The 16623-nt window shown below is 41.5% G+C and overlaps 1 protein-coding gene across 2 annotated transcripts in view; it reads left to right on the forward strand.

Annotated features, from left to right (window-relative positions):
* The window catches only part of GALNT13 (polypeptide N-acetylgalactosaminyltransferase 13), a 161389-nt gene that overhangs the window by 69913 nt on the left and 74853 nt on the right, over positions 1-16623 (forward strand). For both annotated transcript variants that reach the window (XM_079979338.1, XM_079979339.1), the window contains exons 4-5: positions 12685-12851; positions 15495-15702. In XM_079979338.1, the coding sequence (XP_079835464.1) occupies positions 12685-12851; positions 15495-15702 (375 nt within the window). The remainder of the gene's footprint in view (positions 1-12684; positions 12852-15494; positions 15703-16623) is intronic.

A 16623-nucleotide genomic window follows, 5' to 3' on the forward strand; every position in this document is an offset into this window, starting at 1 on the left:
GACACTGGTCCAGCACTTCCACTGCCTCACCTGCATATGTAAAGGAGAAATAGAGGTGGGTGTCATTAGCATACTGCTGACAACGTACTCCAAACTTCTGCAGAACCCCACCCAGCAGTTTCATGTAGATGTTAAACAATGTGGGGGATAGGATTGAGCCCCGCGGAACCCCACAACTGGGGACCTTGACTAGTATTTACTGTTTTTCTCTCTGGGTTCTATCTCTACTGTCAGGAAAGGCTGAATCTTCCAGTTTTTGGTTTAATAGGATTCTGTCTTATTTCCTTTAGATACGGGAGCATTGGAGTGAGATGGTGTGGAGATATTGAGACGGATTTTATATATTATCCACAAGAGACACAGATATGCTTTTGGCAGAAATTTTTATATTTGTAAACAGAGGAGAGTTATCTTCTCTAGACTGTTGCAGTATTCTACTCTGCCTAATTTCTCCCCCTGAGTTTTGGAATTTTGAATTAATGAAACTTCACAACCAATGGTTCTTTCTGTTTCGTTTTTTTTTTTGTTTTTTTTAATAAATTTCTAGAATTTCAGTTCTTTCAGAAAGGCAACATTAAAAAAAAATTTAAGTTTCTATGAGGAAGTGGTAGGTGAGAGAGAGTTTGTGTACATGCTTGTGCATACATGCATAAAATATATTGTTTCAACATTCCAGAAGACAACTGGAGCAGAACCCAAGGCATAGTGAAATGGTGGGATAAGAGGGATCCACTTATCTCTAATCGAAACCAAAAGCCTTTCCTTCTTCACACTGCATTCATGTGATCAAAAAAATTCATCACAGCAGACAATCTGTATTGATTTACAGTCCCTACTCTGCTTGTAGGTAACTCAAATTTGAGGCACAGAGAACCACAGTCAATATAAAGATTCTGTATTTTTATCTTGCCTTGTCTGCTTTTGACTGCACCAGGCTGTTTGCTTCAGTTCATTGCTCAGATTGCAGGTGAACTTTATGTGCATCACTTGCATTTGTTATTTGTCAGAACTGTAATAATATCCAGAAAAGCCTCCAGCCTATTCAGGCTGAAATCAGCCAGTTTCAGCAAATGAAGAATTAGCAGCACAGCCTGGTGACAGATGAAACAATCTTATGAGGGCATTTCTCAATGTGCACATCAAAGACAGCTGGATTCATAAAGGGCTGCCCTTGACCAGCTGCGGGAAAATCAGACTTGTCTAATAGTGGCTTGACAGTGGAGGACAGCCTGTCTCTGGAGGATAAGCAAGCACCTGGATTTTAGACACTAGTATGGTGCTCCATATGTTAGTTTATTTTTGAAGTTCTCTGTCTGAAGATTGGCCTGTGCAGCTAGAACCAATGGATGTGCATCTTAAATATAAGAAGTGTCTTTGCATTTAAAAAATTGTTCTGAACTTGTAATTTAGCTACCACAGCACCTTTTTTAATTGGGATGGGCAAATTGTTTTGCAAAGAAGCCCAAATTCCATGTATTGGATGGCTGCAGCTCCTTTGCATATTTCCATTCTATTTATAGGATACATCACTATGATTTAACCTGGATAATATCAGGGTATGATTAGTGTACACATACACCCAGTGTTTTTTTCTGGGGGGATGCAGTGGTACACAAACCCCATAGCATTTTGTGAATCTTTGTACTTTTGTTCATTTACTGTATTTATTTTCCCCAATCTGAACTATAAAAAGGTGATTTTCTTGAGTCAAAATGACATTACCCTTAAACCCCCCTTTTTTTAAAGAAGAAAAGCACTGCATACATCTATTTTTCTGTATTCTTGCTGAGGAAGAATTCTTGAAAGAGGAAGTCACTGGTTCAAATTTCACCACTGCCATGAACTCACTGGACAAGACAGGCATCCTCAATCACTAGCTCATGTTTGAAGAAATATGAAGCATTTCAGCCTGGAGTATCACCAAATAAAACAGCTTGGCAAATAGTTATCTCACAGCAGAGGTCTTAATACTCTCTCTCTCTCTGCACCCACTATTTAATACATGAATACTGATGATGATACTGGCTTTGCCACTGTAACTATTACCAAGACGAAATAAATACTATTCTTCATCATCATCATCATCATCATTTCCACCCTAGGATTGACATTATGACAATATATGTGCTAGGAGAATAGGTTATTCCTACTGGATTGCTTGTAGAGTTTTAGATACAACCCATGCAATCTTTTTTACAGGTTTTAAAGGGTTGTGTTGTGTTGGAAAGGGAGCAATTTTTCTCTCCTATGCCCACTGATTTTTTTGATTTTTAAATTTATTTTTACTCCCCATGTGCACAGAGGAAGTTTATAGTGATCATCCATTGGTAGCAAAGCCCACCTTGTGAGCTGAGTGTAGCTCTATTTTCTGACTCAATGGTGCAAGGCTGTTCAGCCATGAAATTGCTTCTTTCATGCATTCCTGTACATTTTTGCCTGGACAGTCACAGTTTAGAAAACTTGATTGTGACAGTGAATAGAGCAGCTGGGCAATCGGTTGATGCTAGAGATGAAGTTTAGCTTTCATGTGTGATACCATTTGCCTCATGTTTGGTTTGGGGTCAGAGGCAGTAATTATGGAGGGCAGTGTGCAGCCTGATCAGTCAGTAATATCTAAAACTGATGCAATTTCTTTACCTAATTATTATTTTTATTGAGGATACAACAAAAGTAAGTCATTTACTTACTTTATTTATATATTTGCTTTTGTTCACCATGGCTGGCTATATAGCTCCATTGTAGGGAACCTTGCCCTTCCAGATGTGGTTGTACTATCAGATTCCATCAGATTCAGGCAGCACGGCTAATTGTCATGGGAGCTACAGTCCAACCATATTTGGAAGACTACAGATTCCTGTTTCTCAAAGGCTCAAGAGTAAGACAATCATCTTACTCTTCCTACTTATGGTTCAAAACAAAAAAAATTCCTTTTTGTTTTGACTATGGCAGACCAACACGGCTACCTATCTGTAACTACTTATGGTTCAATCATCTTTGGTTCAGGACTCAAAGTTTAGCAAACATCACACCAAGTTTGCAAATGCATATGAAAAGCTTATCATTCTGCAACCACCTTGCAACAAGGTTCTAGACAGTGTGAACAATGAGGACAGAATATTGGTGACAATATTGATGTTGATGATGATTTAAATTTGTATCCTGCCATTCTTTTGTAGATCTCAGGGCTGTTCACAGCATAAAAATACAAGATGAAAACACAAAATACATAATAAAAACAAACCAATAACACCCCTCTCTCTACCCCCCTCCCACAAACACATTTAAAAGGGTACAGTTTAGGATGTTAGTCAGCCAAAGGCCTGGTTAAAGAGGAATGTTTTTACCTGGCACCTAAAGTTGTATATTGAAGGCGCCAGGAGAGTCTCCCTGGGGAGAGCATTCCACAAATGGGGAGCCACTTCATAAAAATTTAATTCTCTTGTTGCAACCTTCATGGAGGAGGTGCACGAAGATGGGCATCAAATGATGATCACAGGGTCTGGGTAGGTTCATGTGGAGAGAAGTGGTCCTTAAGGTATTGCAGTCCTGAGGTCTGATGGTGACTCTGCTTTGGGTCTACTTGGCAATTGCAAAAGCACTGATGTGTGTGTGTATAATATTACTTACTTTGCACCAATCCTCTAGATCAGCTGCCAAGGCAATGGTCAGGGATGATGGGAGATGTAATTCCAGTAGCATCTGAAGGGTATCCCATTGACAACATCTGCAGTGGATGATCCAGTTCCTGTTTCCTTCTTTACAGGGCCCAACACAAAGTTGGGAGAAATTCAGATTTTCTTAAAACACTAGATTATGAAAAAAACCCAACCCCCACTTTTAAGAACTGTGGAACTTATATTTGGCCCAAACTCAAGGACACAAAGAATGTTCAAAGTCCCAGGTCTGCATATGGCTTGTCATCAGGATGTCCAGTCTTATTATGCCTGGAATTTTAAAATGTCATCTCTTTCCCCATTAGACCATTTCATTTTTTTGCGTGGAACATAAGGCAGCACAAATCTGAACTGTTAACTACTTTGCTTATAAGCATTATCAATTATGCCAACACAAGATGTTTTAGTTAGCTAATGATCCCCCAACTGGCAGGTAATTTGGACCTGCAACAGCAAAGCAAACATGACATATGGTATGGTCACAAGCATTGCCAGTATGCATGAAGCTCACTGCAAAGCCTTCTGGACTTGGGACAAAAGCAGGAAGAGTTGCTTTGAAACAATCTTGGTCAGCTAATTTATAGTAGTTTGCATCTCTGATGTCTGACAATTGTGAAGTTCTTTTTCCCATGCCCAAAGGTGTAAAGGAATTTCAGTATGACTTTTTCCTTAAGCATATCTGTCTTCAAGATACATATCTGACAGTATTCATGAAAACATAATTGATGTTTTGGTTGAGTATTTCTAAGGCAAATGTGGAATCATTCAGCCTGAAGAACACCAGGTATTAGATGAATGACTTTGTCCTGTGTCAGGCATGCTATTCCTAGAAGATAACATTTCCTTCCATCCCTGGTGTATTTCTTTCAGAGTTAAGGGAAATAACGCTCATTGATACAATGTTTGCAGTCTAGCTAATTTTGCGAAGTAAAGACAATAGGCAATAACTTTGAATGGAAACATGCAACCGAGTATGGAAGCAACAATTTCCTCCCTTCACAGGCTGAAAATCTCACTTGTCACAGAGTCTTTCTTTGATTGTTGCTTTTGCACTCCTGACAGAAATCCAATTTAGGAAGGAAGCTCTGAGACCAACACATCTGTTACCTGCTTTGTGAAGTGCAACGCTGAAGTCTGCCTTAAACCTATTAGTAAATTCTGATGGGGAGGGGTGGGTAAACATCTATGACACAAAAAGTGTGTTGCCATATTCTAGCTTTATTTAGAATGCCCCTTAGCTAATTGCTCCTAAACTAGCTTCTTAACATGACTGGAATACTAAAAAGCATTCATGAAGGACCAAGTCTGTAGCAAAGAAAGAAAGAAAGAAAGAAAGAAAGAAAGAAAGAAAGAAAGAACCATGTGGTAGTTCATTAGGTAGCATTTTCTTATCAACAGTTTTTCTTTATTATTATAATAATTTAATTATAATTATCACTAAAACTGCATCAAAGGATATTGTGTTACAGTAGGAGAGAAAACCTCAGAACATGGTGGCAGTGGCCCTTAGGAGATGGGGAAACTTGACATAGACACACTGTTTCCAATATTATACTGTGCTCTAGAAATACAGTGGTACCTCAGGTTACATACACTTCAGGTTATATACGCTTCAGGTTACAGACTCTGCTAACCCAGAAATAGTGCTTCAGGTTAAGAACTTTGCTTCAGGCTGAGAACAGAAATCGTGCTCCGGCGGCGCGGGAGCAGCAGGAGGCCCCATTAGCTAAAGTGGTGCTTCAGGTCAAGAACAGTTTCAGGTTAAGTACGGACCTCCAGAACGAATTAAGTACTTAACCCGAGGTACCACTGTAGAATGTAAGGCAGGGCTATGGAAAGGAGGAGACAATATCATTGTGAGATTGGTTCTCAGTGTTATCCATTCTGTTCCATTGGACAAAGTAAATAGGGATGCAGGAGGCGCAATTTCCACACACACCCTCCTTCAGATTCTGAGTGTCATCAGTCTCTCCAGTGGGATGGAGCCATTGCTTTCCTCAACCTTATCTTGGATTGCAGCTTCTTTTCATCATCTTCTATACAAACCGAGGCTCCCATTCAGGTGTGCTACACAGTATACAGGCTGTGGATAATAAGACTGGAGGAGGAAATCTGTCCCTCAGCTTTACATTTTTTAATATCTTGAAACATGGAGTTACAGAATTTTAAAACACCTGTGTTTTCCTAACAGTTTACTAGCCTGAAACACTACTAGGGTTGGGGAGCAAGATAAACTCCCTCCCTCTTAACTACGTGCCTCATTGTTGATGATGATTTCCCTTTCTCTCTCTCCCCCCTCCCTTACACATGGATGTGTTCTACTCTTTTAGAGTAGAAAAAGGATCTCTACTGGCTTCATTGTTATTGGGATTAAGGGCCAATTCTTATTTTATGGAGCAGTATGATTGGGGAAATATTGAAAAACTGCACATTATCCACTTGAGTTGCTTTGGAGATGGAGAGAAAGATTAGCCTCTTAAAAACCTGCACTTTGTGTGTGTGTTTTTTTTAAAAAAGTTTTTTTTTTTTTAAATACTCCTTCATCTGCTACTTTGTTCCTACTCTGGCACAAAAGCTTTTTGAGCTTTTAACTAAATGAAATTCTTGCGCAGAGGCAACTTTTGAAAAATTAATGCTCTATTTAGAGTTCTAAATCCCTAAGGAAAGCTTGATATTCAAGCCCACATTCTGAGTATGTCATTGTTATGAACAGTGACAGCTGAAGGTGTGAGTGAAGTCTCTTTGTTCTTGCAAACTGCAGACCTATTTATATTGTATAATATAACACGATAGAGACATTTTCAAGACACATTTCCCCATCTATCACCAGATAGATAGATAGATATAAGATTGGATATAGTGTATTTTGGTTCAGCAAAATTCAGCAAGGCAGTGTCAACAGAGTTGTTTTTAAAGTGTTACTTCTGGCTAAGTAGGGAGAAAATTATAAATTATTTGTTGGCGCAAATTACTGCTTTTGAGTAATATACAGAGGGATTTTATATTACTGTACATTTGAAAATTTCATATCTGAAACAGTGCATCAACCTTCTATTATATACTGTAATAAACATTAACTCTAGTATCGAGTTACTGCTTGAAATAGATGGTTCATTCTGTAATGCTGCTCTAAGGAACATACAGCTGTGTCCAAAACCTTGAATGTTGCACACAAATATAAAAGGAGAAAACATGTAATTTACCAAACTGGCATCTCTGAGAATTTAAATTCTGATCTGCATTTCAAAATGCTTTGCATTCAGCTTTGCATTCTTGCAGTTTCCACAGCTGCTTCGATATGAATGAAATGCATATGGTTAGGATCTAAAGCATTGCATACAAACCACCGATCACATCAGCTTAGCTCCTCTACAGTGGCATTCCATGGGGTGCAAGACTGCTCTGCTTCCCAAAGCAGAAAATGAAAGCTTCCATGTATGGGAGCACTTTGCATGCACTCCTGTACTTAGAAGAAAATGAGGCTGCTTTACACTAAGTCAAGACTATTGCTCCATCTAGCAGATTGTTGGCTGCACTGGCTGGCAGTAGCTCTCCAGGATGTTAGCAGAAGACATTCCTAATTATACCTGGGAAGACCAGGTGATCTGTCTGCCTGTCCAGTGTGTTTCTGAGGTGCTGTTTAAGGTCCTGACAACTTTAAGGTCCCTGTTCTCATTACTTTTTGTTTTTTATCTGGGATCAGATCATTGGTCTATAAGATACACCAATATCTCAAGCCATTTAGGACTTTAAAGCCAACACTTTGAATTGAGCCTGGAAACAAATAGGCAACCACTATAGATGATTAAACAAAATGAGTATAAAGTTCTAGAGTTGAAGATCTCCTTAAAAAACTCTTGAACCTTGTGCCCCCCCCAACTCTGATTTTTAAGTTCTTATATTTCCATGATGAATTTGGGTAGGATTACCCTACCCCCCCATCTTTGACGCATACTTAGTATTGTTGTTTCCTAGTTCTGCTGGATCTCTCAGTGGCGTTTGATACCATCGACCATAACATCCTTCTGGACCGTCTTGAGGGGCTGGGAGCTGGGGGCACTGTCATACAGTGGTTCTGCTCCTTTCTCCTGGGCCGTGTTCAGAAAGTGGGGGGGATGAGTGTTCAGACCCCTGGGCTCTCATTTGTGGGGTGGCTCAGGGTTCTGTCCTCTCCCCCATGCTTTTTAACATCTATATGCAGCCGCTGGGAGAGATCATCAGGGGGTTTGGGCTGCGTGTTCATCAGTATGCGGATGATACCCAGCTCTACCTCTCTTTCAAATCAGAACCAGTGAAGGCAGTGAAGGTCCTGTGTGAGTGTCTGGAGGTGGTTGGAGGTTGGATGGCGGCTAACAGATTGAGGTTGAATCCTGACAAGACAGAAGTACTGTTTTTGGGGGACAGGAGGCGGGGAGGTGTGGAGGATTCCCTGGTCCTGAATGGGGTAACTGTGCCTCTGAAGGACCAGGTGCGCAGCCTGGGAGTCATTTTGACTCGCAGCTGTCCATGGAGGCACAAGTCAAATCTGTGTCCAGGGCAGCTGTTTACCAGCTCCATCTGGTACGCAGGCTGAGACCCTATCTGCCTGCGGACTGCCTCGCCAGAGTGGTGCATGCTCTGGTTATCTCCCGCTTGGACTACTGCAATGCGCTCTACGTGGGGCTACCTTTGAAGGTGACCCGGAAACTACAACTAATCCAGAATGCGGCAGCTAGACTGGTGACTGAGAGCGGCCGCCGAGACCACATAACACCCATCTTAAAAGACCTACATTGGCTCCCAGTACGTTGCCGAGCACAATTCAAAGTATTGGTGCTGACCTTTAAAGCCCTAAACGGCCTCGGCCCAGTATACCTGAAGGAGCGTCTCCACCCCCATTGTTCTGCCCGTACACTGAGGTCCAGTGCCGAGGGCCTTCTGGCGGTTCCCTCATTGCGAGAAGCAAAGCTACAGGGAACCAGGCAGAGGGCCTTCTCGGTAGTGGCGCCCACCCTGTGGAACGCCCTCCCATCAGATGTCAAAGCGATCAACAATTACCTGACATTCAGAAGACATCTTAAGGCAGCCCTGTTCAGGGAAGTTTTTAATGTGTGTTTTTAGTGTATTTTTGGTTTCTGTGGAAGCCGCCCAGAGTGGCTGGGGAAACCCAGCCAGATGGGCGGGGTACAAATAATAAATTATTGTTGTTGTTGTTGCTGCTGCTGCTGCTGCTGCTGCTGCTGTTGTTGTTATGGAATTGGGGGTTGGGGAGGAGTAGGCTGTATGCTGAGGACAGGAGTGCCTGGCGTTCTCTGGTCCATGGGGTCACGAAGAGTCGGACACGACTAAACGACTAAACAACAACAAACAAGGCTGTATGCTACAGCAGGTGTTAAAATTTAAGCAATGATTCAAATTCCTGGAGTAGCCAAGCTAGCTTCCTGGTGAAGTGATAGCCCAGGTAATGGGCCATTAAGGGAACAAAGAAAATGACTCTTTGCTACACAGATAATGGTTAGGGCCTCCTTCCCCAACTGGTTGGTCGAAAAACAAAGAGAAGAGTGGAGTTATGTGAACTAGAAGCTGAAGAGTGGCTGGCTGGCTGGCTGGGAAATGAGAGAACCATGCCTGATTTCTGCTGGAACCCAAGGCTGCAGCTATGGGAGAAACAAAGGCCTTTTGGAGTGTTAACTCTTTGGACCCCTCCATTGCAGGCTGTGTGTGTGTGTGTGTGTGTGTGTAAATAGACCATATATCATAAAGACACCACAGTCTCCACTGTACCTCATTTCCAAAAGCAAGCACGAGCCTGGAACCCCTGGAATCACCACCTGGAGATTGGGGTGGAATACAGTGGTGCCCCGCAAGACGAATGCCTCGCTAGACAAAAAACGCGCAAGATGAAAGGGTTTTTCGTTTCTTGAGTTGCTTCGCATGACGAATTTCCCTATGGGCTTGCTTCGCAAGATGAAAACGTCTTGCAGGTTTGCTTCCTTTTTCTTAAAGCCGTTAATACCCGGGGAATCCGCGCTCTGCAAGACGAAAAAATCGCAAGACGAAGCACCACTGTACAACAATATACTACTATATGTGTCCCATATATGCAAAGACCACTTTTGGATAACACTGGCTTGTGCTTTCCACAAGTGTCTGGTCTAATCAACAAACATGTTAATAATAATTATTGCATCAGTCTTGTCGTAAGGCAAATTTTTCACTGTAAAACTTGTATCTGTTTTTCTTTCATTTCCTGAAATCTTAATTAAGAAGGAATATCAACAATAATTTCTGATTTTGGTCACAGTCTTCTGGAGAGTTCTATACAAGTCCTGTTGGAATGAATGAAAATACCCTTCCTTTCCCCCTTTTCCCCTTCCTTTGAATGGAACTTTTGTACAGGAAAAATTCAAAGTATATTTTTTCATTGCTTTCGATTATAAACACATCTTAACCAAGGGTGATTTTTGTTATCTGATCCCAAGTCAGAAAAGTGTGCTGTTCATAGTTATACTTAGCTCTTGAGTTAAGTATATTGTTGCCCAACAGGTACAGAATGTTGCAAGCTCTTAATCGTGGCTAAGAAATACGGAGTAAGCAGTGGGCACGTGTTCCATTTCCCTCTTGTTATAATCCTTACTTGGTTTGTTAGTCGGCTTAGTGTGAATTTGCACTGCTGCAATCGAGCATGGTTAATGCTGATCAAGGTTGCCATCATATTTGAATTAGGTCTACAGATCCTTTAGCTAAAAGCATCTGTGGAGATGTAACACCAAACTAGGGCTTGGCAAGGCTTACCGGGTATGGGCTGGATCACTCCCACGTAGATCCTCCGTAGGCTGGGCCAGTGCAGTGCAACGCTGGAAATCATGTCTGTGCATGTCCGTGGTCCTGGAAATCACTTCTGCGCATTCCCAGATGCTGAAAATTGTGCCTGCACAGAAGCAATTTCTGGAGCTGTGGAAGAGAGTCCCCAAGCTGTGCTTCGCCGGTTCAGTGCAGCACGCAGGGACTCGCTGAGTGGGCAGCTCGGTTCAGGGGCAACTCGTGGGCGGGTTAAATGGCCTCCGTGGACCGCAGGTTGGGGACCCCTGACCTAAACCCTACATTAAGGCAACAATATGGGGCTGGGAATAACACATGCCAAGGAGGGGAAGAGGGAGAGAGTGCCTACAGGATTGGTAGCCTTATGCCTGCAGTGAATCTACATGGTAGGCAGTACAATGGTCACTCCTCTTCTTCTTTTTCACAGAAAGCAAGAAGGATTTTCCATTTACTGTAGTTGTATAAATTCTAACAGTTGTGAAATAGTGGGAACTGGCCATTGTTTCAGAAGATTCATCAAGTCCTTTGATGACTGAATAGTAGCTTTGGTAGTTGTAAAATACAAAAGGCACCCAAATAACGAATGCATCAAGCTTTTTTATTTTACGCCATACTTTTTGATTGCTGCTGTTAACTTTCTTAATGTAGAGCAATAAATAGTAACTGCTAAATTATCCCGTTACAATCCGTAAAGTCACCTAAGCCACTGTGTTTGGATTTGGTCCTAAATGATAACTGTTGCCTCTTAAATCGCCCGTAGTCACTGCAGTTTCTCATCTCGTCTGACTGCTTTGCTTCTATTCATGTGATGTATTATCTACCCTTGCATTGCTGAAATCAATACAATCCTGAAAGGGATAAAGCCACAGTGGAACAGTTTATGGTCACATAATTTGTACATAGCCAAAGGGAACAATAGTAAATAGGTATGTAGTGCACTCTGTTTTCATGTTATTGATCTTGGAAAGTGTGTTTTCATCACATTTAAACAGCTGTACTTACTTCATGCGTATTCATAAATCTAGATTTGACAAATGCATGATTTCCAAAGGAAAACATTTCACTCACTAGAATATTGCCAGCAATCAAAATTATTGTAATGTCCCGAGGAAGATGAAAACAGGGTTTTCTTTTATTTGTTTGTTTACAGCTCCTGTAATTGTAGTCGTGTTTCTTTTAATGTGGCATAGTTTTGAACAGGAAGAATAAATGGCACTGCTGTTTTAAGTATGCAATATAAAATGTAAAGGTGTTTTTATGGGCCTATATGTAAATCATCCTGGGGGGAAATGCTTAGACACACTGGCGGAGGAAGAGGGGGGCGGGGGGAGTGCACTGCCCCCGGCACCACGACCCCGGTGGGGTGCCATCGCAGCTGCACGCCATGCCCCCAGAATGCGCACCATGCCCCTGCGGACTAGCGCACAACGCCCCCAGGGGCGCCAGCCACGCCCCCGCCTGCTCTTTGCCCCTGGTGCCAGAGCATGAAGTTCTGCCACTGCTTAGACAGTAGCATCAGATTTTTAGGTGCAAGTGCTGCATAGTATCAAAAGAACATTTTTGAGACCTGTAGCTAGACATATTGGGGTGGGAATGTTGGGTTTTCCCCGCCAGCAGAGACTCTACTGCTGTGTCTCTGCCTCACCAGTTTAGCTGCTCATGATTTTTCAGTAGCAAGGATACTAAGCATAGATCAAGGAGATATTGTTTACATTTTGAGGAGGTTTAATAATCCAGCCATCGGTAAGATGTGGGAAGGAGAACAATGCTGAAATGCTGTTTTATTTGTGCATGTGAACATACCGGTAGATGTATGTGTGTGAGTGTAGGCATGTAAGGCTAAATGAGAAATACCTTTTGATGTTTTGTTTTCTCTCTGTGTGCAGATGCTTGGTGCTGAGTTTATTATTTGCTATTTTTAAAACATTGATTCTTGTTATTTTCACTGTTTTGAGAGCAATGAAATGTCTTTAGAAGGTGGATTTCATGAGTCTTAATACTAATATCCCTGTTACCCACAGCATAGATTCATTTGTTACCAGCAGGAATCTTTCTTGCAGGTTTAGGGAGATTAATATTCTGCTTTCATTCTGCTTTCAGTGCAGCAACCTTGGGGCCTGGCTTCTGGAACCTGATTAACTTGTATGCCATTATTTAGTGCCATGGAATGAATTTCTGAATAAATCAACTTCCTTTTTGTCTTTGACAGATGCAAGACAAAAGTCTACCCTGATGAACTACCAAACACAAGTGTGGTCATAGTATTTCATAATGAAGCCTGGAGCACTCTGCTTCGTACTATTTACAGTGTTATAAATCGGTCTCCACACTATCTACTTTCTGAGATTATCTTGGTAGACGACGCCAGTGAAAGAGGTATGAGTGAACAGAAAACAAATTATGATAAGGAATAAATAATTCCAGAGTAATGTTGTGGCAAGGCGATAAGAATGTAAAATACTTTTAAAAAGAAAATGAAATCTGTTTACTCTGAAAATCTTGCATTACTGTTAATCCTAGGTTTTATGGGGACAATGGCTAGAGTGGTGAAAAATGTGTACTCAAGTCTATCAGATGCAGGTGAGATTCCCTTTTGCCTGCTCAGTGGTAGTGAGGGAAAGTATCACCATTGCATCTGGGCAATGTTGTGGAGTGTCACTGTTCAGAGCAGGTTGGGGTTTGTTGAATGCTGACCCCTGGAGTGAGCCAGAGAGACCCACTGTAGCCCATGGTGAACACGTACTTTTACAGACAAAATGAACCATACCTGCTCTGTGTACAGCTTCAATTTATAACTGACAATTGCTTGTCAAGTTTATATGGATACTTTTCAGTGTGTGCATGCAGAGAATGTGGACAGAATACTTGCAGAAGTGAGGGTTGCCACATGCACACCCAGGCTTAGTAAATTTACCCAGTGGGACTTGCTCAGCAGGTAACAGATTGTTAATGCCACTCAGAAAAGGGGATTAACAGTTTTAAAAGATCTGTAGTAGGATAAATATTACAGAAACTCCTGCTATATCCTGCTGAGGTGAACTTTGGACCAGTTGACCCATAGCTGACCAGCTACAGGCTGGGCACTCCTTATGAGTGGCTGGGGAAACCCAGCCAGATGGGTGGGGTATAAATAAATTATTATTATTATTATTATTATTATTATTATTATTATTATTACTGACCATTCTCAAATGTACTATTTTGTGGGAGGGTTATGAATGATGTAGTAGTAAGCCTGGCTACAGGTATTTCTGGATGAAATCAGTTATCTAGATCCTTTTCTAGGAATTCTGTCCTGTTTTCGTGATACATACTAGGTATGCATGTCCTTGTATGGTTCTCCTGGACCTCTCAACAGACTTCCCTCTAGGATGGGAAGAGGAAGTCCCATTTTATGTGGTTTCCAAAGGTCTAAATTGTGTACAGGGCCAATGCTGCCAAAATCATTATTCTCAATCACTCAGGTCACCTAAGGCCTTACTGTGCTCTGCAGTGTATTTGTGAGAGAAATTATATTGCTGTATAGGAAAGAATTACTCCTGAACTTTAGAATTCCTTTTTCCAGAAAACCTGCCCATGCACATTTTTCTTTTGGCCTTTTGGAACATGGTGAAAACTGTATTAAGTAGGCATTTGAAAATGTGGTAATTCCGTCTGCTTCCATCTCATAGGATCATATTGCTTTTTGTTACATATCAAATATGGAATATTTATTGTTTGGCTTGGATGTCTTAATGACAGAAAGACAGAGTAGGAATGTTTTAATAGATAAATAGGATATATGTCAAATACTTCTTTTATTAATTTTTCCTCTTCTGTTCTATCATAATGCCTTGCTCTTCCAAAGGAAGTGCTTTCAGCAGCCAGCAACACTGATTATATCTCTCTTTACATAGCTAAGGAAACATTATTATTTTGAAAAGTCAGTTGTTTCAAGTCTTCAAAAACCTATTAAAGTGCTGCCTAAGATGGGCGGGGGAAGTAATTATGACCAGGAAAAGTATTTTCAAGTGCTCCATCCAGTGTGGGTGAGAGGCATAATTCCTTGTAGCTTCCCCCCACCCAAAAAAAGACAGTAGCTATCTATTGTCTCACCATAAAAATATGACCAGCATTTAGTTTGCTTCTTTCCTAGAAGTGTTCTTTATCATGCACTGGAAGGATTTTGGAGTCTATTATGGACTTATGTGAGCCAAAGTATATTCTCTCTGTCTCTCATACAAGAAGCAGAGAAGGAGTCTGTATGTGTAGGATAAAGATAAAGGTACCCCTGACCATTAGGTTCAGTCGCAGACGACTCTGGGGTTGCGCGCTCATCTCGCATCCGAGGGAGCCAGCGTTTGTCTGCAGACAGCTTCTGGGTCATGTGCCCAGCATAACTAAGCTGCTTCTGGCGAGCCAGAGCAGTGCACGGAAACGCCGTTTACCTTCCCACCAGAGAGGTACCTATTTATCTACTTACACTTTGACGTACTTTCGAACTGCTAGGTGGGCAGGAGCTGGGACCAAACAACGGGCACGCACCCCATCACGGGGTTTTGAACCACCAACCTTCTGATCGGCAAGCCCTAGGCTCTGTGGTTTAGACCACAGCGCCATTCGCATCCCACTATGTGTAGGATACCCATACTATTTACACTGCACAGCTGCAAGACAGTTCCACTTGGTGCTCTTTTTCAGGCTGTTACCCCACATGTTTATTCTCAATGACCTATGAAACAAATAGTTGCTGTATTCACCTCAGCATTCACATACTGCTCTTTCTCTTTCTCTGCTGGCCTTATTTCCCTCCTTTATTCTGTGAATTGTCAATATGTCTCTCAGTAGCTTTTTGTTTCCTTCTTCAGAATCTTTTGACCTCTGCAAATGCGTTTATTAGAGTGTTGCAAGGAAGTCATCCTTTCAGAAAGCAGTGTGTGGCATCTTAACAACACAGTTTCTATCCTGTGTTCCTTTGGTCTCCAAATTTCATTTGAATGAACACTTTGTTGTATCCCCCCCCCAATTTGCATTTGGCAGATTTTCTGAAGGTCCCATTAGAGAATTATGTGAAAAGTTTGCAAGTGCCAGTAAAAATCATTAGGATGGAACAGCGATCAGGACTCATCCGAGCTCGGCTTAGAGGAGCAGCAGCTTCCAAGGGCCAAGTCATAACTTTTCTGGATGCACACTGTGAATGCACTTTAGGCTGGCTGGAGCCCCTGCTGGCAAGAATCAAGGAAGACAGGTGAGAATTCAGAACTAATGCTGTATAGCTTTTGCACTGTGATAGCGTCTACCAGGAGAGCTTTAATTAGAAGTAAGTTTATTATAAACTACTTCTTTCATAGTATTTCAGTTAGTTATGGGAAATGTCTTATGAGCTGATACTGAAAATATAAGTCTCAGCCAAGGCCTTTCTAGTCTTTTCTAGAACAAAAGTAGGCCCACACATTTTTTATTTGCCTCCATTGTTCAGCAAATTGGTCTAACGAGACATGTCCTCCTGATTAATGTGACAGATCTGATTGGCCCCATTGTTAATTATTTTATTTATGGATTTAGAAAATGTATACCTCACTTGTCACAATCCTGAAGGTAGTTACAACAATTCACACACACACACATCATAGTCTTTATGATGTGCAATAACTGTTGTTTTATCTTCACCCAGATTGGGGTTCAAAAATCCAATTGACAAATACAGTTGGGAATTATGAACCGGAAGAAAATAATAATGCTAACTCGCCCTAACTCACTACATATCATAGAGCATCGATCCTAAAATATCTAGCCCATAGCACAAAAAGTATTATCTCTCCAAAGAGTTATTGCAAAGAGGCAAGGTAATAGAAGCAGAGATAACAACAGAAAAGGCTAGCTTTATAATGAAATGCATACTAACGGGGGTGAATCCCCTGAACTAGTCAGAAGCCTTCAAAGCTAGAACTTTCTGGCACAGTTGAAACAACTTCCCTGTTAGTAGGCCCTGACCTTGGAGCACAGTAGAAACAGATAATCGGGTGCCTCAACCCAATGAGGTCATTCCAACTGCTGAGAAGTAGCTTCTATCCCAAGGCCAGTTTTCACCTAGATCTTTTGCTACCCTTCCACTTCACCTTCACCAGCTACACGCCTTCAAAACAATATTGCTTTCAAGTCATACATG

This window comes from Podarcis cretensis, assembly GCF_951804945.1.
Source record: "Podarcis cretensis genome assembly, chromosome: 1".
In the NCBI taxonomy this organism is placed as follows: Eukaryota; Metazoa; Chordata; class Lepidosauria; order Squamata; family Lacertidae; genus Podarcis; species Podarcis cretensis.